This window comes from Haliaeetus albicilla, chromosome 9 (assembly GCF_947461875.1).
Source record: "Haliaeetus albicilla chromosome 9, bHalAlb1.1, whole genome shotgun sequence".
NCBI lineage: Eukaryota > Metazoa > Chordata > Aves > Accipitriformes > Accipitridae > Haliaeetus > Haliaeetus albicilla.
The window spans coordinates 44,463,610-44,490,294 of NC_091491.1; the positions used below are offsets into that span (position 1 = coordinate 44,463,610).

Sequence of the window (26,685 nt, forward strand, 5' to 3'; positions counted from 1 at the left end):
GCACGGGTCGCGCGGGCTGACCGCGCCGCTGGCGGGCGGCGCGGCGGGGGGGACGACGGGAAAGCAGCGTCGCCTTCCTGTCCGTAGCGTCTTCATTGGCCAGCGTCTGTGAGGTCGCTGGCAGGGATTGGCGGTTGCCGTTGGCGTCCGGAGCGCGGGCGCACGGCCGGGGAGCGGCGGCGGGGGCAGCGCTCGCGGGGCTTTGCGGGCCGCGGGAACCCTGCTGCCGCCATGTCCTGGGGGCTGCCCAAGTGAGACGGGGGTGGCGGCGGCGGCGGGCGCCGTGCCGCGCCTGTGCTGATCCGCGTCGCGGCCGGTCCCGCCTGCGCTCGGCCGCTTCGCGCCGTGTCCCGCGAGCGGCGGCCGGGGCGGGGGTCGCCGCGGGCGGCGAGTTGCTGGCGGGCGGGTGGGCGGCGGGGTGAGCGGAGGTGGCTCGCGTAGAAGCTCGGAGTCTCCGCCGCCCTGTTTGTGTCGGCGCTGGGCGCCAAGGCCGCTCGGGTGGCTTCTGCGTTCCGGCGGGGCTCCCGAGAGGCCTGCCGCAGCGCAGTGGCAAAATGGCTTCTGGTTAACCCCTCGCTGGCTCATCTGCAATTAGTTCGGAGCAAAGCCTCTTAAACGGTGTCTCTTTTCTGTCGGAGAAAACGGAATGCCGATTATACAGTGTTTAAGTAACTTTAGATACCGTTTGCAAAAGGAACCAAAGCTTACTATGCTAAGCTCTGAATAACTAGAATATGGAAACTAATTATTTTTAAATCACAGTATTCTTAAATTAATCCAGCAACATAGGAGGATAGTTTGGGGATGTACCAAAGGTCATTATTATTATGTATCAGCTGAAATTTGTATTGAGATTTTATTGTTACGTACTACTTGATAAAAACAGTTGTTAGTATGTCGGTCTTCACTCAAACACGCATTAAATGCATGGCCAGAGATGTTTCCATCTCTCCGTGTGCAATAACATGAGTTACTAGGTGCATCCCTTCACCAAAAGGGGAACCTGGCAGACGGCAGTTTGTATTAGAGATACATAGTGTAATTACCCAGGTTGGGTTGGAGTAGCTGATTCTCTCTCAACTTTATTATGAACTATTAGTAATAGATGTCAAGGTGTGAAGGTAAGCTTAAGAAATATGTAGGGAACAGTTGTTTTAGCATTTCAACTTTTGCGGATATAGGGATGAAGTTATACAGAGTTATCAGTTACAAAGAGGGGTTTTTTTAACCTTTTTCTTAGATGAGGAAAAATTGGTGTTAGGAAAATGCATGGAAATTTTGCTGTGCCAGGTATAATTAGAGATGTAACTACATCTGGAGAATTCTTAATGTTGTTGACAGAGAGGGAAGGTAGGGCAGAATGCACAGATACTGTAGTTTAGTCAGTTAAATTGTCAGCTCTTTATTGTAATTGGCTTAAACTAATTTATTTGGGATTAAAAAATGGTAGACAAAAGTTTTCTCCTAATATAAAACTTTTTTTGAATGTTTCCAGGTAAATATTATCTGAATAAAGTTGTAAAACCAGCATTTATAGGTAGCCTTATATAAAGAGTAAAAGAGATTACAAGGAAATAATAATTCTATTATTAAAGTAATTGTCAGATATTTCACACTTTTCTTTCTGTAGAGATTCTGCAAGAGGATACTGTCAGTATAACATCTGCAGAGGAGAGAGAAACTACTCCCGGTTTTCCTCTCCTGACTTTTACTCCAGTCTTGGGTTGGAAGACTTCCTCTCTGTAGGCGACACTTCTGGAGCAGAGGAGGATACAGACTTGGCTATCTTATATGGAACCTTGCGAGGAAGTGTTGTTGGATTACGATACTACACGGGGATTGTAAGTGCATGATAAATTATAAAGCAGAAGAAAAAGTTGTTGTCAGCCTCAGAAAAAAAAAGTTTAATTCAATTTCAAAAATTCCTAGAACTTTTGACCAAGTATAATTATTTTTTTTTCTTAACTTGCTGTATTCAACCTTCTTCACAGGAAGTACTTAATCTAAAACTTTAATTCAAAATTTAGTTAAGGTAGCAAGCTTTCAAATCTGGTTTAGTTATTTGGTAGCTCTGCTCACCCACAGAAGGCTAATGAAAGTGACTGAAAACAAGAAATTAGGTCTTTGAACTGTTTTCATGGACAAAAAGGGATGTTTGTTTCCTTACAAAATGTGTTAGCAGTTCTTGCTCAGAAATTGCTGACATGTATCAGGTAGCTGTTCTGTAATGCTTTTGGTATCTTGAATAAGTAGTAGGTTATTAGACTGACAACAGAATGCTATACCAAATTAATCTTTAAGTTTCATGATATTTAAGTAAGCGTATGTTAGATATTTCTGCAAACAATTTGCAACTAAATGAATGTGTTCTGGCATTTGTTTTGCTTTGTTAGGTTAATAACAATGAAATGGTTGCACTTCAGAGGGAGCCTAATAATCCTTATGATAAAAATGCAGTGAAAGTAAATAATGTGAATGGAGACCAGGTAGGCCATATAAAAAAAGAACTAGCGGCAGCATTGGCAGGCATTATGGACAACAAACTAGCATTAATTGAAGGGTAAGTGTGAAGATTACGCTTTTGGTTCCATGAATATAAATAATGGAAATGGTTTTTGTTGCTATGCTAGCAAATTCTGAAAACTGTAAGTGTTCTCTTTTGACAGAAATGACAGTGCTTGGTAATATGATTAAAGCATCATGTTTTTAGACTCTCTTCTTTTGATGAACTACTTGCACACAGTTTAGTCTTTCCCGTATATGATAAAATGTAGACACACTAGTGAAAGCAAATTCCTTAAAGATTCTTGTGGAACTCTTAAATTAACTGTCTGTGGTGGTTTGTTATAAAAGATTTACACACTATGAGTACTTAACACTTATCTGGAACATTCTGTGCTTTGATGAAAGTAAGCACTTTGGAGTACCTCTTGCTGAAGAAATAAACAAGGTTTACAATAAAAAAAATAAACAAAAGATTACTGCTGTGGGTTTTTTCCTTGCTTTTTATCAGGGTTGTCCCTTATGGAGCAAAAAATGCCTTTACCATGCCTGTACAAATGAGCTTTTGGGGAAGAGAAGAAAACAAGGAAGCAGTGCTAGATCAGCTAAAAAGGCACGGATTTAAATTGGCTCCTCCTCTGAAAGGTAAGTTGTGAAGTTTTGGGGTTTTTTCCTTTTTAAAATACTCAGATTGAATTTGCCACTGGTTGGAATTAATGTTTTAGGGCTTAAACCTTGTCATAGTCTTGTTATTCACAAAACGATTTTTTCACTTAGTTGTGGAATAATGCAGAGCCCACAGCTATTAATTTTAAACTTCATAGGAAGTATACTTCAGTGTCCTGCCTTTTATGTTACCTGCCAGTAATTGCAGAGGCATTTGAGCAACGTCTGTTTCTGAGGTTCTGTTGCTCAATTCCTTATGTTTCTTAAAAATCCGTAATGATACCCTGCATTTCTCTAAACTGATTTTTTTTTTTTTTTTTTTTTTAAGAAACAGGTTAGACCCTTTCATAGGATGAGGGTTTCAGGGACATTGCTGCTTTTTAGCAGCGTGCTAGGACATGTATCCTACTAGTGAGGTGTGAGCAAATAGAGATGAGGTGTCTCTCTGAACATATAAGCTTACCAGACCTGATGCTTTGCAGAGCTAGCCTCGCACAAAAAGCACCTGAGCTCCTGAAACTAGGCGTTGTTGAAGCAGTGGTAGTCAGGAATAAGGATGTGTGCAGAAATTAACACTTGGTGAGGGACAGATCTGTTTTACATATAGCAGGATTTCAGGTTTTAGCTTACAGGTTCTATTGTGCATAGTTAACAGAAAAAGAGTTTGGAGTAAAAAAGCCTTTTGCATTATCAGTCATCATACTGTTACCAAGTCAAATTTCATGTAAGACAACAATTTTTAAGAAACATGGTTACCATCTCAAAGGATCCCAACCCATAGCTCATTGCCTGTGAGTGTCATGCAGCTTTGTGGAGAGCCTTTGTGGCCCATTGAAAGTAAAGGATAAATTGAGGCTGAAAGACAAATGGTGAAAGATACTGTCTTATAGCCCACAATCTGATTAGTATTGTTACTGATGAGCCAGTGAAGGCTGAGATTGGGAAGTCATCGTACCGTTGAGTTTCAAAATACTATCTTTTTAATGGCAAGTAGGTTCAGAATGTGGTTTTGGATCAAAGTGGATTTCTGGGAGAGCTGGTCCAAGTTACAGTGCTCCGGTTCATGCTGCTGTGCAGTTGACAACTGAACAGGTTTGCATTTCATACTTAAACACCAGGAAGTCGGAATTTTAACAGTGGGGGCCTTTTAACTTTTTTCACTAATAAAACACTGCTTGTGAAGTGGAAGTCTGTCACTTATTTTTTTTTCCCTTTTCTGAACCACGGATTTGCTTTGAAGTCATCTTGAACTTTTGAACTTTTTCATTTTTATAATGTAAGGAGACATTTTAGCTGTGACAGCCTTGAGTCCCATGTAACTTTGGGAGGTTTTGGTTGTTCGGTAATTTTTTTTACGTTGTTGTGGTGGTGTGTTTTCTTTTCTCTGTCCTAATGCTTTACCAGATAACAAGTATGTTAAGTTCTCAAATGCAAATAAAATCTGACTTCCAGACTTTATCTTCAGATTTGACCCAAGGTGATACCTGAAGGGTTGGGAGGTGGGGTTTTTTTTTATGTTGCTTTTTGTCTGCTCTTTAGAGTGAAGTAATTACTTTACTGAGTGTTGTACAAGGATGTGAATATATTTAGCCATCCCTTCTCAAGCCCTTGCTTGTATTGGCATGTGTTTGTCTTGGGGAAAACTGAACGTAGTTTTTGTATAGCAGTAGCTAATGAACATGTTCCAGCAAATGAGTCCTAAAGTGGTAGACCTATCTATACTGATCATCATATGACAGGTAATTGTAATTTAATAGTTATTGATTATTTAGTGAGGTTATTTTTAATTGCAATAATTTTAATTGCAATTTTTGTGTTCATTTATGCAGCTCAAAAGTGAATTTGACAAATTGTTTGAGGATCTGAAGGAAGATGATAAAACTTGTGAAATGGAAGGAGCAGAGGTATTTCTTAAGCTAGAAACCGTTTTCTATAGAAATATAAATACTTAAGCATCTAGAAGCACATTTAGCTTTTTCTGGACATAGGAGATGCTTGAATCAGAAAAAAAAATAGTAGATACAAAGGACTCTATAAAAAAAATTTTTCTTCCAAAAATGGAATGTCATATTTAATAGGCAAATAGTGCATAACGTATCTGTTCAATTTGCAGGCTGTTGGCACACCCTTGCTTCCCCATCAGAAGCAGGCTTTAGCTTGGATGGTTTCACGTGAGAACAGTAATGATTTGCCACCCTTTTGGGAAGAGAGAAGTAACTTCTACTACAATATACTTACAAACTTTGCAGAAAAGAAGCGACCTAAAAATGTTCTTGGAGGAATACTGGCTGATGATATGGGACTGGTAATAATACTTACCAAGCTTGAATTTTTTTTGTGCAAAACGTGTGTGTGTTTCTTGATTGGTTGGTCATTTGTTTCGTTTTAATCTGTGGAAAATATAATATTCTTTTCTGTTATGCAGGGTAAAACGCTTACTACTATTGCATTGATTCTCACAAATTTTCAAGATAGCAAGCCTCTTCCTGTTGAAAAGATCACAAGTGATAAGTTTTATGAGGTGAGATGAAAGGAAAAGGTTGCTTTAATAGAGTTAATGTAGCAGTTAATAAAAAACCTGTGCCTACAACCTAGTAACTTTCTGTATGGTAAACTTTGTATAAATCCTGTAGAAAAAGTTATTCAAGTACATCAAATAAGAGGAAGGATAGGGTAGACTAGTTGAAGGTAGGTGGACTGTGTTACTTCAGAGTGTGTAACTGAGCTGTAGACTGTGTTATCTTAGGATGGTATGCTTAAGCGTATTCCAAGGAAGAATTTATGAAGGCATTTTCATTGTTAAGTTTTGTAAATTCTTAAATTTCTTATGAATTTCTCCTGTAGGCAAATTGTGACTGCACAAATAGAAGTGGTGTTTTTTCTGGGGGTGTGCATGTGTTGTTCCTCTGTGGTTTGGAGGAAGTGCCTGAAACAACCAAAATAGCCAGCAGAGGGTCTTGGTATAAAGTAAATAAATAAATCTCAGTTTATATTTTTGCCAGATGCTTGAAATGGAGAGGGGAGAGGAAACTACAGTTAGTGAACTAACACCAATGTGCAAACTCTTCTTAGGTATTGCAGTTAAGTGCTTTTTGCTTTCGTTATGACATGATTTTCAAGACGATGAAATCAACTAAATGCTAGGATTAGGTGATTTATTACCCCTGACAGCATTAAGATTGGGGGTTTTGTTTTGTTTTGCCATACTTGTCTAAATTTAACAAAATAATGCTTTGTGTTTGACCTCAGAATGTTAACTGGGAAATCATTAGTGTGTTTTCTTTCTAGGGTAGCTGTGTAGACTGAGTTTCTCTCCTCTGCCTCTACACTTTCATTTGAACTCTGTATGTGGCTATTAAAAAAAAAAAAAAAAAAGTATAGCTTTTTCAGCATCTTTAAGTGACTGTCTGATTTGCCACTGAGCAAGTCTTTTTCATATTTCAGAGCAGTAATTAATCACTGGTCAGATTAGCATAATGATGTTATTGGCATTTTTTCCTGTTGCTACATTAAAGAATAAAAGTTTCCATTCCTCAATAGGAATCTGGTACTAACAGCATGAACAGCGTTGGACGCAGACTATGTAAAGGTGACAGCAAACTATGAAAAGTCCAGTACTGTTTGCATGATAATTAATGTTACTACCTAGGGTACTCTTAGTCTGTGGTTAGTACCAGTCTTCACAAACTCTTGACAAACGTAAGTTATCTCAGAGAAGTATTTAAAACATACTTTTACAGATGTTTCAGTTGACATGTGAGAAGATGAAGTGCCTTGTGAGAAAGTTGCACCCTGCCAGGAAAGTTACCACATCCAGAAAATGGATCCTGGTTTTCTTTTGCATTCCTTTTTCCTTCCTTGTAGACAAAACAGGAGCATTCTATGCATCTGTTAGAATCATATTTGTTTAAATAGTAATGTTAATAGTTAAATTGTAATTAGGTTCTGTATTAAGTCGCCTTTTTTATATATATATATATATATATATTTTTAAGTAATGAGCAAATGACAAGTATTTAGAAGGATTTTATCACACCTGTAGTTTTTAGGTTGTATCAGGAGAATTTATAGATGTATATGAAAAATTATACTTGCTGTTAGTATGTTTTGTAACTCATCGTGCTCTCGAAAATGACTGAAGAAATCTATGGGGCTTGAAGTTTTCTTGAGTAACTTTCCCTCACTGTTCTCTCGCGCAAGGAATTTCAATACAGATGGCCTAACTGATAGCACAAGAGAAATGAAAGGGACTGATAAGTAGAGAACACATTAGTATGAACTGCCTCTGGTGAAAGTTATTTTTATCAGTACTCTGGAAGGGAGAAAATGCAGACTTTCGTGGGGATCAATATGACTGTCACCAGAAAATCAGAACCTTTACCAAAGCTGAAATGCCTAGCAGCAGCCAAGATATTTATTTATTTATTTTCCAGAACATCAAGCATTTTAACAAGATACTATTTACAGCAGTGAGGGGAGAGCCTGTTTCTACTATTGCTTAATCTGAAAAAGTGATGATAATGTCTTTCAGACCCTTGCACCTCACCCTGGCCCTATTTCTCATTTTACTGTATATTAAATTGATACCTACATCTTGAGTCTTTGCAAGTTTTGCCATCTTCAGAATAGTATTAAACATTTTTTTTAATATTAAAAAAAAGAAGTCTTTACTGAAGTTTAAATTGGGAATTCAAGCATGAATTTACTTACCTGAGTTATAGTAAAACTCTTTCTGCAAGCGCTGTTGCTTTCAGTTTTGATATCAACTCTGTCCTAATGCGTTTTCTTTTTTGCATTTGCTTCTGATTTGGTATTATTCCTGCCCCCCAAAAACCCCCACGTGTATCTGTGATGCTACCACATTTTTTTCTGTTAACGTTGCTTTTACCCATTTAGCTTTAGGCAATGTAGAAATCATTAATTAGTAAGGTTTGACCCATATAGAAAACCCCCTCACCGTTAGCATTATTTAAAGCTTCTTTATAGACCTTTACCTTTGCTGTTAACAGTACAGTGCTTACATTTGGTATTTCATCTTCTTGACGGTTTTTGACCACCTGCAAACTCAGTACATGTTTGATGATTTTGTAAATATTTAAGACTGTTTTAAGAGTATTTTTTATTTTTCATTTGTGATCTCAGTATCAGTTAGTACTTGTCCCATGCAGAACAAAGGTTGTTTTAAAGGACGTTTGTACTTGTTCTTATCAAGTTATGCTAAAGTTGGTTTGATAACCAAGCTGAAGACTATGTATATTTTTCTTAAATACCAATTTCTTCTTTATGAAGACTCTAGCAATGTGATGGAGCCTGGTGTTTCTAACATAAAAAAGTTTGAAACTACTCCGTTGAAATACTCAAGTTGTCTTCCAAAAAGGTAGATAGCTGGAATTAATAATTTTCTTTTTGTTGCTTTGCTACGTAGATTTTGAGTAAAAATAAAGTGGTACTTTGTTATGATTAACCTGAGCCTAAAATGCATTCCTGCTCACTCTTCACCTTTCAGTATGCTATACATCTGCTTACATTTATCATAAGCATTCTGTATCTGTGTTGCACTTTGGAATATATTAAAAAAGCATTAACTCATTCTATGTGGCTTGCATGAATGCATGCTTGGATGTCTCCTTCAGTAGTTAAGATGTCTAATAACATCAGTGTGTGGCATCTAAAAAACTGGCTGGGAAATAATCTTTCTTTTAGGATCAGTTGGGTTTTTTAAGTGGTTAAGAAATACTTTGCAGGCATGCTTCTGACAGACAGCTTTGAGCTGATGGAAGTTGTGAAGCTTACTAACGTGTTTTAACCTTCCCACCACATCAGCGTCGTCTTATAATTGGTGTGAACTACAGTGATAATCTGTACCAAGTTTTATGAGCATCATTCACCTTGCAGCTCTGTGTTCTGTGCTTTCCATTTTCTAACCCTTCAAAAGAGAAAATTTTCAAACCACAGTGGTATCTTATTTGAAATATCAAGTTCATTTGCTTTATGCTCTTGAGATTTAATATGTAAATTCAAGCAGTAGTAGAGTTGTGGGGTTTTTTTTGGTTTGGTTCGTGGTTGTTGTTTTTTCTTTCTTAATGACAATATGTTAGAGAGAAAGCCAAGAAACCCAGATATTCAGGAAGCAGTGACTTGGGAGAGTCTGAAGAATGGCTACTGCAACAAACAGAAAGTAAGTTGCAAGGAATTTTTTTTTTAATTGGTTACTGTGACACGTGGTGTCTTCCTTTCTGAAGCCAAACTGAAAAGGCTTTCTAACTAACTGAGAAAGGAATTGACTAAACTACTTGGGTTTTTTGTTTTGTTTTGTTTTTATTCAACCAAAGCTTTAAGCAGAAAATTTTAGAAATTGCTGAATGGGAAAGCAATGTTTTAGGACTAAGTGTTGTAGTTTGTTTCCTACTTGAACTAATGGTGGTGTAACAAGCTATGAGCATCAAATGGATGGTGAAATACAGAATTGTGAAGATTTTTAGAGTTTTGTTGTCAGTGCACTAGGGTTGGAAAAAAAAACTTAAAAATTAAGTCCATCTTTTGTGGTAAATACCTAAAACATGATCGTGAAGAGGTAAGAACGCGTCATTTGTTGAACTAAGTATCTTGCATGGAAAAAAAATGAAGGGCTACAGGTACTCTGGAGTAAGCAGTTAAGTTTACATTTAAAGTACTTGGAGTGAAACTTATGCTAAACTATTTTTTATCTATTTTTTTAAATGACTGGTAAACTGCATTCCTCTGAAGATTCATAACCTGAAATAGAGGTATAAGATACTATATTTTTGCACACATGCCTGTCAGGGTTCAAGGAGTGTCTGGACTATGCTCTTAGCCATATGGTTTAGTTTTAGGTAGTCCTGCGAGGAGCAGTGAGTTGCACTCGATGATCCTTATGGGTCCCTTCCAACTCGAGATATTCTACATTATTGTATTGGAGAGGAGAAGTAATTTGGTTAACAGGTTTGACTTTTATGAAATGTGTCATAAAAATAAATGCATGCATATGCTCTGCATGGTGTGAAAAATCTATGTTTGTTTGGCTTTTTGCAGCAACTTCCTGTGTTGTCCAAGAAGATACAGGCTTTGCATCTGTTCTTCTACCTTCATCTACTTGTTTAAAAAGACAAACAAAAAGAAAAGGTAATGAAGGAATAAACAGATTAATATTAATTTCTGCGTCTTTGAAGCTGAAATATTATACATATTTGACTTAATAAATGAAGCTGATATCTTTGTAAATTGCTTTGATGCTGTTCAGGTGAAGAAATTTAGAAAAGACTTCAGGGAAACATAAGTTTCTTTAACTACTTTGCTTTAAAGTGAACTGTTATGCCACTAAATATGATTTCTGTTTCCTCAGGTACTGCTGGCATTCAATGTGTTGAGAAGAAGTACTCTGATGATGGCCCCAGAGCAACACTGATTGTATGTCCACTCTCTGTCCTGAGCAATTGGATTGTAAGTGCTAAGCTGTTTTAATGTGTAAATGTGATACATGTTGATTATGATGCTGTAGAAATAGTACTGCCTGTAGTCTCTCATGCTAGTAAAAGGTCATGGTTTTCCTTTTTTATGAAACAGAGCTGCTTTCACAAGGGAGGTTTATTTGATAGAAATTTAAAGACTGGAGTAGTATTGTAATGAGAGTGCAGTTCCATGAGTAGCGAGCTCACCACTGTCAGAAAGAACGAGCTCGCTTTCCATTCCCTGCTTTTGACTAGGCAGATTCACTTTGGCACTTCTGGAACTTGTGTGATTTAACTCCTTTAAACCAGATGCAGAAGGTGGAGGAGACGGGTCCTTCTTCTTGCATGCTCAGAATAAAATATTATTGTACTTTATTGATATTGCATGTGACGTTTCATTTACTAGAGGTGTTCAGTAATTTGGCGATCCTGTTGGTGATTTGTGGGAGTAGGTCTGCTAGGGTAAACAGGCTGATGGGCCCTTCTAGCGTTCTCTGTGTCAGTTTAATTTTTTTTGTTTCCATGACATTTTGAATACAAATATTAAGGGGATATCTTCAACCTTGAAAGTTATATTTTATTTGGAAGTTTTTGCTGTATGGGGTTAGAACATTAATAAGAAAAGTGTCGTGGTTTAACCCCAGCCGGCAACTAAGCACCACGCAGCCGCTCACTCACTCCCCCCCATCCAGTGGGATGGGGGAGAAAGAAGTAAAACTCGTGGGTTGTGATAAGAACGGTTTAATAGAACAGAAAAGAAGAAACTAATAATGATAATGATAACACTAATAAAATGACATCAGTAGTAATAAAAGGATTGGAATGTACAAATGATGCGCAGGGCAATTGCTCACCATCCACCAAGCGACACCCAGCTAGTCCCCGAGTGGCGATTCCCCGCCCCCACTTCCCAGTTCCTATACTAGATGGGATGTCCCATGGTATGGAATACACCGTTGGCCAGTTTGGGTCAGGTGCCCTGGCTGTGTCCTGTGCCAACTTCTTGTGCCCCTCCAGCTTTCTCACTGGCTGGGCATGAGAAGCTGAAAAATCCTTGACTGTAGTCTAAACAGTACTTAGCAACAACTGAAAACATCAGCGTTATCAACATTCTTCGCATACTGAACTCAAAACGTAGCACTGCACCAGCTACTAGGAAGACAGTTAACTCTATCCCAGCTGAAACCAGGACAAAAAGGTAGCAAATTTAGACTGTAGGTAAAACATTAGAATCATATAAATGAGTAACATCGAATAGTGTAAAAAAAAAAAAAAGTACTCTTCAATTTAAAACTGAATTAAGTATTTAAAAAGAAAACTTGTGAGTCTGGTGCTTCAAAAATCAAATTGTTGACTTTTATTGGCTGTCAGGATTACTGTATGCTGAGTTCTTCACAGAACAAATGTAGGGAATATAAACACTGGTTTTAAAATGAATACTTTGACAGTTGTGCTTGTCATTTATGTTAAAACTTAGGGGATTAACCCAGTAAGGGGAAGAAGCTGTGAATTAACAGTGAAAGGATAAACAAAGAGAAGATGAAGGTAGAAAGTGAAAAACAACATAAAAGTTCTTCCGTTACAGTTTGGAAGGAACAGTAGATTTTGAAGTGCATATATGTATTGGGTCTGGCTGAGATGGAGTTCATTCTCCCCATAGCAGCCCTCCTAGTGCTGTGCTCTGCATCAGTAGCTAGAAAGGTGTTGATAACACACCAGTGTTTTGGCTACTGCTGAGCAGTGCTGGCACAGCATCGAGGCTGTCTATCTAATATTCCGCCCCCCCCCCCCCCCCCCCCCCGCCAACAGCAGGCTGGGGCTGGGCAAGATCTTGGGAGGGGACGTAACCAGGACAGCTGACCTAAACTAACCAAACAGATATTCCGTACCATATGATGTCAGCTTAGATATAAAAGTTAAGTAAAGGGAGGCGGAAGGGGGGGTATTTTTGTCTCCTGGAACAACCACTACGTGTAATGAAGCCCTGCTTCCCAGGAGGTGGCTAGACATCACCTGCTGATGGGAAGTAGAGAATAACATCATTTGTTTTTCTTTGCTTTCACACGTGACCTTTGCTTTCACTTTATTAAACTGTCCTTATCTTGACCCATGAACCTTTTGTTATATTATCCCCCCCTGTCCAGCTGAGGAGGGGGAGTGATAGAGCTGCTTTGGTGGGCACCTGGCACCCAGCGAGGGTCAACGCACCACCAGTATACCATCAGGATGTGAATTAATACTTGTGCAAGAAGTAGGGCTAGAGTTGCCAGAATGTGATACTGTGTCTGTTACTAATGACTGAGGTGACTACTTCTGGTCCCTCTTCTCACCTAGGTGGAGAGGTAAAAAGAAACCCAAATTCAAATTGCTTTTGTTATGTAAGTGGATGTAGCATGTCACAGAGCTAGAGGAAGTGGTTTTTAGTTAAGGCAGCTTGGAAGGATATTATTCTAACAGTCATGTAGTAACACAGTATCTTTTGGGTGACTTGACAACTTTTCTTTCAGGACCAGTTTGAACAACATATCCACCAAGATTTTCATGTAAATATTTATGTTTATTACGGTTCTGACCGTAGCAAAGACCCATCAGTTCTTTCAGAACAAGACATCGTACTGACAACATACAACATCTTAGCTACGGATTACGGAGTAAGTAAATGAGAAAAAGTGTTTTTTGAAGATGCCTTACTGTTCAAGACTCCTGGTGTTTGGGCTAATGATGGCAGTATATTCGAGTGCTATTCTGGTAGACAATAAAAGGTTATAGCTTCAGTTCTGCTTTATGTACTTTCTTATGGGTTTGCTGTGGTAACGAAGGGAGGTTTTTTATCGATTGCTCCTGTAGAGACACTTATTTGGCTGCAATTGTGACAGCTTAAGGAAGAGACTTCTTAAGGATAGAAAAGGATGGCAAGTATGTAAATCTCCTCAAATATCAGTGGCATCCCATTTCTGCCTTCCCCTGTCAAATTCAAAGAATATGGAGCATATAAAAGCATAATTCCTTAGTTCTTGTTGCACATGGGCTACAACCAAGTAACTCATTGCATGGGATGTATTTGTAAAGTGATGCTTTCATAGAAATTCCAGCAATTTTAAAACCCTGAAGATTGCATCTTCAAATATAATATAAACTTCTGATATTCTCTCTGATCCATTTTCTATATCTCTGTGTCTTTGACGCCTTTCTTCTTTTCAGGCTTAGCTTGTTTTTGCTGTAGTTCATTCCTCATACTGGAGTATAAGAAGACTGGTAACATTTTCCAGGAATCATTAAATCTAAAAGAAGGAACGCTTCATTCTTAGTTTTGCTTTTCTCTGCTGATAAATAAACAAGATGTGAATAAATACTATCCGTTATTAATTGTGGAATTATTATTTAAATAGATTGCTTAATTCAAATTGCAAAAAAGTATTTTAATTTGAGTGAAAGATTAAAATACTGTGTTTCAGATCAGAGGTGACAGCCCTTTACATAAAGTCAAGTGGCTGAGAATTGTGTTGGATGAGGGGCACACTATACGAAATCCAAATGCTCAGCAAACTAAAGCTGCCTTAAATCTGGAGGGACACAGAAGATGGGTACTTACAGGTAAAATATTTGACACCAGAGGAAATGCAGTGCAGATCATCTTAGTGTAATACTGTCTTGTGTTTCCCACTTGGTGTTTCTACTTTTGCTTTTTCTGGGAGATGGTTAATGTCTGTCTGTGTCAGATTCATTTGGAATGTTTTTAAACTTGTCTTTGAGCAGGGATTTATGTGTGTTGTCTTTTAGTTGTTTTTTTTTTTGTCTGCTTGGTTTTGTGGTTTGGCTTTTGGGGGTTTCTTTTTTTTTGTTTCTTTTGTTTTGTTTTGTTTTTACTCAGTTTGTAGACACAAATTTTAAAATAACTTTCGCTACACAGGTTTGGTGGAAGTGCAAGTAAAAAGGGACCTATTTATAAACTGGCATGTTATGTCTGGTTAGGAGCTCACAGTCTTAATGTACTTAACCAAACCTCAGCTTTTTGAAATGTAATAGTCATCCTAAAAACTGCCAGGAACCGTGCAAGCATATGATAAATAATATGATAAATGTAATTTAAAGAAGATCATGATGTAACCACTGCTGATGAAGCTGAAATGGAACTATTAACATCCAAGTCTTCCTAGCATTGAGAGCTGTAGTTTTGTCACTGTTAGATATTTAAGAGTTTCGTAATATTTTAATTAAAAAAAAATATGTATTTTTTAGTTTCTTTGAGGTTTTACAATCTTTGTTTGTTTTCTGTTCAGGCACTCCTATTCAGAATTCTGTAAAGGATTTGTGGTCTCTTATTTCCTTCTTAAAACTGAAACCTTTTACTGATCGAGAGTGGTGGCACAGAACAATTCAACGTCCAGTCACAATGGGAGCTCCAGGAGGACTTGGGTACGAAGTGTTCCCAAAGGGTTTGTGAAACGAGTATGACTGGTAGTGCCTGGGCAACGTACAAATTAGTGTTTCACATTTAAAATTGGAATGCATGTGTCATCAGTTCTTATTTGAATTTTTTAGTTCAAATTAATAAATATTAAATAATTCAAATTATTTAATATTTCGGGTTAATGAATTACATCATACTACTGGGCTTGGATTTTGTACAGAATGTGTATTTATGCAATAAACTGAAAAAAAATCCCAACACACCAACTCCAGCTGGGTAATATATTGTCTATATGTTTATTTTTAGGCGTTTACAGTCTCTGATTAGGAGCATTACCCTTAGAAGAACTAAAACAAGTAAAGTTAAAGGAAAACCCATTCTGGAGTTACCAGAACGTAAAGTACTTATTCAGCATGTTACGTTGACAGAGGAAGAGAGACAAATCTATCAATCTGTGAAGAAGGAGGGCAAAGCTGCTATTAGCAGGTAAGCAGATGGCTTTCTTTAATCCTGAAGGCTGAAGTTTGATATCATAAACTTGTGTTTCGGAAGTTTTGATTATGTGAGCTTTAGTAGCCAAGTGTGTATGCCTTAAGTGAATAATTGCAAATTAGCATAGCCTCTATTCAGTTCTGCAGAGTGAAGTAGAGACTGTTGCAGAACCATATATTAGAAATTCTGTTTTGAGAGAAGCAGAAAGGGATAGCAGATACATAAAGAATGGCCTTAAAATTTTTGCCACCATGTGTTAGCATTTCTTCTAGTAGAACATGCTGCTGGCAGCATTTTGTACCCTGTTTCAGAAGAGGATTTGATAGAATTATGTTCTGATTTTTCACTTTCCTGTTCGAATATATTTTAACTGCTAACTTGATCACTTGATGTCATCTGTTACTTCAGGCTGTAGCATTTCACACTAATGATAAAACTCTTGTTCAGATTTTTCAGTGAAGGGACTGTACTAGCTCACTATGCTGACATCCTTGGTGTCCTGCTCAGATTGAGGCAGCTTTGTTGCCATCCTCATCTCTGTATAAATGCATCTTCTAGTTTTTCAGCTGGTGAGTGAATGCTTTCGGTTCCTGTGTTTCTAAACACAGGACTTGCACTTTGTATTCAAGAATAGAAACACGTTTGTGTGCTTCCAAGCTTTCTAGCTTCAGCCTTCCTCTTTTCAGCTTGGTTTTTAGCTTTTACCTACCTCCAGCTTTGTTACCTTTTATTTTTTTCATACCATAATATGTTTGATTATGTTTGAGAGGTGGGTACTCGAGCATATACTCAAATATGAATGAAAGTAATGAAGTATGAGTAGTTACAAAGACTAGAAACAGGAGTTAATAAGCTTTGACAACCCATAAAGAAATAACTGAAGAGGACCTCTGCAGAGCCAAATGCAGAAGGCTTGTTAAAAAGCAATGTATCTGTTGTTGTAATAATTTACAGAAGTGCTTTTACAGCAAATTTTTTTCTTTGCCTGAGGAGAGAAGATGTAGAGGGGCTTTGGGGAATGGCTTGTAGATTGGTAGCCATGTCAGCAGAACCATTGCCTCTTCAGCAGAATAGGAAACTGTTGACTTTGTTACGGCTGCAAGGAAGGGTGAACACAGAGGACTGAAAGGAGAGTGAAATTTTTTTTTTGACAAGCCAGAACTGTGCAGCTGCATAAAGTATAGTCTGTTTGAAATACTTTAAATTTGAGAGTTCTCAAATTTAATGTTTTGAAAAATCCTATTTTGAGATGCCATTGGGATAGGTGTGATTTTTCAGAAAACCAAAAGACCAATGAGATATGGTAAGAACCTTTTTTTTAGAAGGCTGTCATTTATCTTCTGAAAAATACAAGATGGAGAAATGATTGGATAATTTCTAAATAATTATTGAACAATTAACTAGTGAGTAAGGCTATATCCTCATTGTGTATAAACTGTCCTAATCAGTTTGATCAATTTGATTTTGATCAATGGAACTGTGTTGATGTGTGCCACCTCAGTGTTTTCTGTATGGAAATCTCTGTTTTTAAGTATCTTTCTGTATTTGCAGATAATAAAACCCCTGAAGAACTGCCTGAGACATTAGTGAGTAAAATGAAGTTGGTTCTGAGCTCTGGTTCAGATGAAGAATGTGCAGTTTGCTTGGAATCACTGACTCTTCCTGTGATAACACGCTGTGCGCATGTCTTTTGTAAGCCATGTATTTTTGAAGTCATCAGAAGTGAACAGGTTGGTGATCTATGGTTACAGTTAATAAGTAATAGCTGTTAAAAAGCAATGAACTGGTATCACCAGAAGGCCACCTAGCTATCGTTCTTTTGAATCGTAAATGGTGAACAGTGTAAACCTAGTTATCAGCTGGGTTATAAAAACTATCGGCCTGAAATCTAACTATGGAGAGAGTAACTGTCAGACTGAACAGTGTTAAGGTCTATCATTTTCAAAGACCCTTCCCCTAGTTCTGACCTTACTTTGTCCCTACGGTAAAAACGATGGCATCTAGTGCGGCGTTGTATACCTCTGTGTAGCTGGATGCCTCTTCACTGCTTGTATGTGATGTGATGCATGTATATATTGCTGTGCTTAAAAAAGACCAAAGCTGTGTATTGGAAGTTGACTGTTGAACTAAAATTGTGTCTACTCTCCTTATTGCAAGCTGATAAACTTCTATGGTGAAATAGCTGCCTTGCTAGAGGGTCATCTTCATGGCCCTTCTCTGGACTCTGTCCAGAATAAGCTTGTGGATGAGTGTCTATTGATTGCTTTTTTGAAAAACACAGTATTTATTTTTCACGTGTGCTTCTAAGCTATACTTTTCCTTCTTGTTTGCCCTTTCCTTTCTAGGGCAGTCTGATAGTGTGGTAGTCTCACCATCTGTATCCAGTGCTGCTGCACTTCCCCTCTGGAATTGTTCTGCCTCCTACTCAGCCACAGTACAGCTGCAAGTGCCAGGCTAAATCTAGGTGGTGTTCTTCATAGGAGGCAGCAGGGGACAAATTAGTCCCTGCTTGTGCATAATCAGTCAACCTAACAAGACAAAGGTAGGAAGTGTTGTCTGTCTGGCACGTAGATTGCCTTTGTTTCATTGCCAGACACGCAGGGTTCTGTTCTGATGCAGATAACCCAGTTGAGAGTTCTGACAATTTTGAGGGAAACTAGTGATGTGAAATTACCCTCTAAGGAAAGGGCACTTGCAGAGGCCTTTTTCCTATGCAGAGGTTCTTGACGTGTCTGTAGCAGAATTGGTGCCCCTGCTCAACCTTCAGGCTTATTTCGGCATGCAGAGAAATAAATTGGGTCATGATGTGATGGAACCCATATTACTTGACTGTGCTGTCAAGTTATTTACTATGCTTTGCCTAGAAAAGACCTTGGAATCTGCAGAACCTAGGGCCTTTGTCCAATTCCACATTGTTCCATCGATTGCTTTCATAGTAGTGAAGTCTGAACAGAGGTTGGTGTAGATTCTGCTCTTTCGAAGTTGAACTATTGTGAGTTCGTAAAGCAGCAAGTGAGTAAGCCGTTCTTAAGTTCAAATGATTCCTGATTTAAATCAATTCCCAAGGAAGTTTTTGCTGCTTCCAGCCAAAACACTATTTCAGAGTTGGGGAATTAACTGTTTCCACGTAATAGGTATTTATCCTAGTGCTGCATCTTAGTTGGGTACTTCCTGTGCCTGAATGGTTACAATGCAACTCTCTCCTAGTAAATAGCTGAGGAAAGTACTTTACTTCCCACCTTAAAAACAAAGCAAACCAACAAACACATACCCCCTCCCTCAAAAACAGTTTGGGTTCAAACAGGATTCTTCCAGGCAAGATGCCTGTGCTTTCCATTATTAATACAAATGAGAGCATTAAGCCATCAGTGAGGAATGGGATGTGAAGCTGCCAACACAAAACTGCTGAGTGAAAAGTTTGGCCTTTCATTGTATTACAGACTTGGAGACCATTTTATCTTTCTAAATGTTAACCTAAAAGTATTTACTGAAATTGGAAAAACTTTTTACTACTTAACAGCTTGAGAATTAACACCTTCATTTCAGTCTTTCCTTGAGGCTAGCTTCAGAGTTGTGCAAGTAAGTAAATGTCCTATGCTGAAGTCCCAATAAAGCTGTAAAATCTCTACAGTGATCTAATGTCTTTGTGTATTAACTGCATTCTTGTAAAAGCTTGCCAGATACGCATTAAAACATGCTCTTTTTTCTTCTAGTTGTTGATTGCAAGACACTTTTTGTCACTTTCATATGCTTTCACTGCAAGTGTTTGGTATCTGTATTGGCATTGTTCAGCTGTGTTTTGGGTTTTCTGTTGTTTTTAATTACAGTACTAAATTGGAGAAGGGATGCAGAAAGATGTGAGCCTTTTATTGGGGGGGAGAGCGGAGAAGTCTTTATGAGCACTGTTAGGATTTTTTTTTTTCCTGGAAACTTTTTCATATTTATTGGAATTCATTTATTTTGTCTCATCATTGGAGGATTTTTGGATTGCTGCCAATTCAGGAATGGTTTGTTTGTAACTATGTTTTGGAGACTTATTTCGGATTCGTTTGTGTTAAGATTCTGTCTCTTGAAAGGATATCTTTATTGCTGCAATTAATTCATGTATGCAGACTATGACTGCCAGCCTCTTTAATTGGCTAGAGGTTCATTCCAGATTAGCAGCCCCCAGTAATCATCTGCTTTCTGAGGTCTGCTTTGCAGCCAGTCTAAAGATGCCTTGGTTCTGTGGCCAGATTGCTATATAAACTGATGTAGCCAATTTTAAAGGGTTGCTCTGTTAGGCAAAAGTTTTTCATGTCTGTTGTTTCTGCTGTGCAAAGTTGTGTATTTGTATAGTGCATGCAGTCTTTTGTTAAATTTTGTGAGTAGTCCTATGTAAGTGCTATTGTATAAATTCTAAACTTTGACTTATCTAGAGTATGCTTCAGAGAGAAAAAAAAGCTTTTGGTGTTAAATTATGTCTCATTTCTCATGTCTGTTGTGGAAAAAGAGAAGATACCCTGTGTCTGGCCCTGACAAAGCATATTTCGTCAGACTGCTATTATTTCTGTGCAGGCTTTGAAGAAAAAGGGTAAAAGGTCGTTCTTTGTTTGTAACTAAGAAAGATCTTGTCTTTGAAAGATAGTTTATTTTTCTGGTATTTTAAATAGTCTTCTCCCCATAGTCCAAGTATTTGCTTGCTTTCAAATCTTGAGCTGCTTATTTCAAGTATAAATATGCTCGGAAAGATGACCGCTTTTAAGGAAGGCTGAGTGTTTTTAAAACATGTAGCATTTATGTCACCTTAATGTTCTCACAAATATTTTGATTGTTATGTCAGAAATGACAAAGCAATGTGTTACAAGAACGAATGTAGTCCTTGAGGATTTTTTTTATGAACACCAATATAATAATTTCATAAAAGGTGCTTTGTAAAGGTGATCTTTAGTACTCACTATAAATAATTTGATTTAATATGTTTCTTCTAATGTTATTTGGACTTTTTTGTAGCCAAATGCCAAATGCCCTCTCTGTAGGAATGAGCTTAGAGTAGAGCACTTGGTGGAATGTCCCCTAGAAGAGGAAATAGACTCCAGTAATGGAAAGAAGTCTGATCGAGAGTGGATATCCAGTTCAAAGGTACATTCCATTGTTTTTTACTTGGCTTTCATTATGATTTTGTAGAGCACTCTCTAGAATTTATGTGTAAATATGCTGAACCTACTTTACATATGCATAACATACTTTATTATTTAAAAGTCTGCACAGCGTGTCTAGCCAGCACAGGATAAAGTGCATAATAATATCTCATCACAAACAAAGTTTGTAGCAGGGAAGCAAGACAAAAGGAGCACCAGTTGTAATTTGATGCTGGTGATTGCGCAGGACATAGATGCGTATTAATTAAATGGAACTTTCGGTAAAAGAGCTGTTGCTTTGTCTTTTGTTTCTGTTTCTGAAGATAGAGTAGTTCTATAACCACTGAAACTATTCAGGTCTTAATTTACTTTTGGAAACTAAAAATCTAAGTAAATCCTTCCTTCTTAGAACTGTTTATATATTCTGCTCTAAAGGGGAAAACTAAGTGGGCATCATATGTTCAATATAACACTTGTCAGATAAAGTAGTGAGATATTCTTATTTTACTTTGCAGACCTGTTTCTCAAGGTCTGTCGCATCATTTTTTGTCTTACCTTCATTGTGCATTTGCTGCCAGAAATTAAATCTTCCTGCTGGTAGCTTGACCTTTTTGTTTTGAGATTGCTTTTCTGAAACTTTTTTTTATTTTAATTTGTAATGAAGTTGTTGTTCTTTCAGAAGTTGGTTATAAACTTATTCTCTAAAAATCTTTCTGTGGAGACCTAAGAACTAATTTAGGACATTGTGCTCCAGGATAAATATAAATTAAGGTTTTTTGTTTGTTTGTTTTTTAAATTTTTTACCTGGTGCAGTTACTTGCATTCTCTAGTTAGTGGTTCTTTACCTAATCATAGCTAAACTTTACATGAGAAAACTGGCAATGTTCTTCTGCCTCAGATCCAATTCCTTGCTCCTTTTGTTCTCATGTTGGTCCCAAGAGTGTTTCTGGTGCCTCCTTATCCTCTGTCATACCTAGCCCAAGGTCTTGCATAGCTTATTTGCCTGAATGTTCCTAGGGAATGCCTTTCTTGCTTCTTGAGTATTGCTACAGTAGAGCACTTGCCCTGTGGCTGTTCCCTTTTTCCCTGTATGCCCTGGGTAGTAGAGGACTGGGTTTCTGACTCCTCTTCCGCACAGCACCATCAATCACCCTGTAGTTTGTGACCGTTAAAAGTGCTCAACCCTTAGTTTCCTTTGGAAAAGAAACCCTACCCACAGAATTTAAGATTAGTTCGTTTAAAAGGTATTACTGAAGAGTGATTTCTCAATTGATGTGAACTTTATCAAAGTACCTGTAGGAGTGGCATCTAACGAAGTCAGAATAAGCTGCATAAGTCTTCATTTGATTTCAGATAAATGCTCTCATGCATGCTTTGGTAGAACTACGGAGGGATAATCCAACTGCTAAATGTCTGGTTGTTTCTCAGTTCACAACTTTCCTGTCACTGATAGAAAATCCCTTGAAGTAAGTAGAACTACTGTCATTTTTAATAAACATGTGCTTTTATGGTGTTTCAGAAAGATCTCTCAAAGGATATAGTATCCTTTTGATCTTTAGAACTTCAGAAGAGGAACAAACTACTTAATTAGATTAGTGGAATAAAGCCATGAATCTCATTCTTGTTATTTTTAATGTATCACCTGTTAAATGCAGAATTTTAAATACGCATTTCAAAGTAGAGGTCAGGTTTTGAATGTATTTCCTGTTGTCACAGAAAATGGATTGTTAAATTGAACATTTTTACTTTCTCTTCAGAGAATCAGGGTTTGCCTTCACTCGTTTGGATGGCTCAATGACACAGAAGAAAAGAGTAGAAGCAATTCATTGTTTCCAAAGCAGCCAAGCAGGATCCCCAACTGTAATGCTTTTGTCTCTGAAAGCAGGTGGAGTTGGATTAAATCTGACAGCAGCTTCCCGAGTGTTTTTAATGGATCCTGTGAGTAATGGGTCGTTCATAATTATCTAACTTAATCTAGGTGAAGCTCCTTTGGTGTTTTCCTAAGAGGTAGAAGGAAAGCCCCTCTGGAATGAATGACACTGATGAGTATATGTTAAAGGGCAAAGAGGAGTTTTTGTTTGTTTCCCTGGCATGTTTTTGTTTTAACACAATATTTTTGTGCTGTCCATTTATTTACTGTGAATGGACAGAATGCTGGTAGTACTGTTTAACAAAGTGATGTGCCACCTTACAGTGTAGCATTTGATATCTGTTCCTTCTTTATTTCTTTTTCTTTCTGATACTTTTGAATGTTATTTTGTTTTTTCTAGTTAATAACTTCAAAAGCTGTGAAGTGGAATTTCAGGAACAGTATATTTTTTTCTGTGTTATAATGCAGTGCTTCTCTGCTCTAGTCTTTCCTGTTATTCTTGTGAATTTATTTCTTTATAAAGACATTAATCTGAGGTTACTTTTTGTGGTTGTAGGAGACTGAGAAAGATGGTGATATCTAAATTTAGGAAGTTTTTTCTTTCATTAAAGCACTCAGGGATGCAAAATTTTTTGGAAGGAATAAAAATGTAAATTACATTTATTGATAGCAAAATGGTGGTATTAACAGAATTGGTTTGTGTCTTGTGTCATTGTACAAAATGGAAGTTTTTCTGTTCACTTCCTCCCTTCTCCACTATTTACTCCTCTGCTCTGATGTCCTAGATTTTGGGCAGTTGCAAACTGAGACAAATTCTGCAGTTTGTGCACTTGAAAACAAAACCAAAGTAAATGAAAATAGAGTAGCTTTGGACTTGGGTATCTGGTAACACCAATACTAAAGAAAAACTACTAGCTTGGGCATCAGGTTAGTGATAACAACAGCATGAAGACAAAAGCTATTTACTTAATAAACTAAAGGAATTAAATACAAGTGAGAGTGTGGAGAAGTTGCCTTGGAAAAAGGTTTTTCATTAATTGCGATACATCTTCACAAGTATTGTTTTTGTATGTGTTGCATTGAATAGTTCAGTTGGAAGAGGACCTACAACACCATCTAGTCCAACTGCCTTTTTTTTTTTTTTTTTTTTTTTTTTAAAAACCAACCAATTCTCTGAATAAGAAAACTTGTGGAAAGTCCAAAAAAATTTTCATTTTCTGTGAAGATAATTAATGAGGTATAATGCATACACTGTCCTGTGGCAAGCAGTTTTAAGAAAATAAGCTAAGCATTGTTAACACTGAGTCATTTACAGTATATAGTTATACCTCACAAACCAGAGCCAAATACAATTGCAGCCTTCATACACCATTGAACAACTTCTCCTCATCCTGCTGGTGACCATTCTGTGATGGTAACTGTCCCAAGTGGCAGTGGTTGACTACTTGTATTTGATGAAGGGGCAGTGGGACCATGTCATCCTTTATGATCTCAGTTTTGAATGTCCGGTGCCAAATAAGTTTCGGTCATGCATTAGCATTCCTTCAAGTGAATTGGCAGCAATAATAGGATTTAAGAAAAAGCAGAAATACCTCTGGAGCCAATGGAGTAACCAGTTTTTCAACTCAGATTCTGTGGATTTGTTGTAGAACTGTAGCTTAGAGGTCTGTGTTCTTCTCTGAGAGGTATTATACCACAGTGCAAAGGAGGAACATTTATCCAACCATAGACAACTTTCTTCCCTTTTTTTTATTTTTTTAAATTGTTTATTTTTTTAAATACAATCATATCTGCTGAATTCTCACCTTTAGGAAGAAATCCGAACCTTTAATGTGAGAGTATCACCAGTATACAGACACTTCTCTGAGGCTAAAGTTTCTTCATATTTTCCCATGTAAAATACAGTATCCTTTGTATGAGATATTGCAGAAAGGCATAGAGGTATTGCAATTCAGTTTTCCTCTGCTGGACTCATGAGAGAAGAAGAGTGAGAGTAGTACACTTTGGTCCTCCTCAACTACAGCAAAGATAGAATGAAACACGCTTGTGCATGTTTGGGCTAGGTCTTCCCTCAAGACTACTTCTTGTTTGTACAGTCAGATTAGTATTAGAACCATTTGCCATGCATACGTAGCTTGCCAGGAATGTTCATCTTGCAGTGGCAGATGTATCATTTGTTGCACTTCTGCTCGCTACCTTAGACTGGAGAAACAAGCTTGTTTTGCTTTTATCTTGCAGCTTGATGTCTTAAGTGTCTTTAGGCATCAGAGGTTCTTAAAATCTAGTGAATTTTTTGTGCTAGCCTAGTGCTGGTTTTTCCCCCCTTCTATAGAAAGGATTCATTAAGAGTTCCTAGATAACTTAGAGTATGTGGGTGACATGGCAAGGTGAGCCCATTGGATGAGGCTTGCTTATCACAGACAGAACATTATAATATTTTAGGTAGATTTAAATATCTATTCTGTGAGAACCAGTAGTGCTATACCTTTATATAGAAAAAACATGCTAGAAGAATGCAGAGCACAGACTTCGCATTTCACAAATCCTTGTGTTTAGTGTTATATCCTGAGCGTAAGTAGGAACAGCTATGCTACCATTTTGTGTTCAGCAAATTTCTTGTTTACCTAACTTGGTGATGATTGCATATACCAATGCAAGTATACATGGGCTTTCTTAATGGTCAGGGGACTTAGTCCACTGAAAAATAACTGCCTGTGTTCAGCTGGTTTAGATTTTGCTATCAGGAAAAGAGTACTGAGGCAGTTAGTATATGCAGCATTTATTTCAGAATTAAAATGACAACGAGATTGTTTTGATGTCTCCTAGACTCCTGACAGACTTAGTTTTTAAAACATTTACCTGAAGTTCCTGCTTGTTATGAATATATAACCAGAAGTTCTCAAAGCTTTCTTTATAGTGGGATACTTAAGGAGTGAGTATTAGATTGGGAGTAATTAATCTGCAAGCGATATTTGTTCAAGAGGTGATGGTACAGTAACTTCTTTGTGATTGCATGTACATCTTGCTATGTATTTTGAAGTAAGTTATTTAGCTTGTTCATTGCTGCTACTGACAGGCTTGGAATCCTGCTGCAGAAGACCAGTGTTTTGACAGGTGTCACAGGCTGGGTCAGAAGCATAATGTTGTTATTACTAAGGTGAGTTGAGAGGTGATCTGTTTGAACATTTTTCTGGTTATGAATAAATAAATTCTTTTCCAAAACACTTTACTGCATTTTTAAAAGAATTGTGACATCATACGTCTCACCAGTAAACTTAAATTGTGGTATGATTTTGAAGGTGTGGGCTTTGGATTGTAAGATTCAATAAAATGTAACCTATTCCCTGTGAAATACTAATTTTAAAAATTAGATGTCCCTGTTGAGCTATTTGGACTGACTAAGATGGGGTAATATTGCTGTTGTCTAGCCTGGCTATTACAGTTTATTGTCCTGAAGGTACGTAGAATGCTTTTGCTCTTGTCATAGCAGCTTGTTTAGCTGCAGAAGAGCAGCTGGTCTGCCTCATTAATACCCACTGACAAAAACATTACTTGAGAAACTGAAGACAGGTTCTCTTCTAATATAAGTAGCAAAGAAGAGATAGATATTCTGTCAATAAGCCTTTTTTTAAAAAAAAGGCAAAAAAATTAAAATGCCAAACCTTCTCCTTCAGCTGCTTTATAACCCTTCCCTCTTGTGTTTTCTTTACAAAGTAATAATGAAATAATGTAACTGTGCTTTAGACTACTCAGCTTTTTAACTTTTCTTCCAAAGTATCTAAATTTCTCATCCTAAACTTTTAATTTAAAAAAAAAAAAAAAATCCCTTCATTTCATTGGGCCTTTTTTCTATTTCAGTTCATAGTGAAGGATTCAGTGGAAGAAAATATGCTGAAAATTCAGAACAAGAAGAGGGAACTTGCAGCAGGAGCCTTTGCTACCAAAAAGCCTTCAGCAAGTGAAGTAAAACAAACCAAAATTAATGAAATTAAGGCTCTAATTGACTTATAGCTTGAAACTGTGGTATTTTGAGTAAATAATATATTTAATATTTTAGTTAATACTGCTGTTCAAGTTATATGTCTCGTGCTAACTTCTGGTTTTGCTGTCTTTGCTGTCAAAACATAAATGCTTCACATAAAATATAAAAACTGA

The 26,685-nt window shown here is 37.4% G+C and overlaps 1 protein-coding gene across 3 annotated transcripts; it reads left to right on the forward strand.

Annotated features, from left to right (window-relative positions):
• The first annotated feature begins 112 nt into the window (after window positions 1-112).
• HLTF (helicase like transcription factor) lies at window positions 113-26,685 on the forward strand. Of its 3 annotated transcripts, none has more exons than XM_069793011.1 (24): window positions 113-251; window positions 1,631-1,841; window positions 2,394-2,560; window positions 3,014-3,147; window positions 4,160-4,260; window positions 4,998-5,072; window positions 5,282-5,473; window positions 5,594-5,689; window positions 6,709-6,757; window positions 8,458-8,545; window positions 9,267-9,346; window positions 10,222-10,311; window positions 10,532-10,629; window positions 13,145-13,288; window positions 14,093-14,231; window positions 14,918-15,053; window positions 15,355-15,534; window positions 15,988-16,109; window positions 17,092-17,270; window positions 20,533-20,661; window positions 22,014-22,126; window positions 22,418-22,598; window positions 25,607-25,687; window positions 26,389-26,685. In XM_069793011.1, the coding sequence occupies exons 1-24, from the start codon at window positions 232-234 to the stop codon at window positions 26,539-26,541; spliced, it is 2,958 nt and encodes a 985-aa protein (XP_069649112.1). In that variant the 5' UTR covers window positions 113-231; the 3' UTR covers window positions 26,542-26,685. The 3 variants fall into 3 exon arrangements, with proteins under 3 accessions (XP_069649112.1, XP_069649109.1, XP_069649111.1); XM_069793008.1 differs by having other exon boundaries at window positions 126-251; window positions 4,163-4,260; XM_069793010.1 differs by lacking the exon at window positions 113-251 and adding an exon at window positions 271-1,121.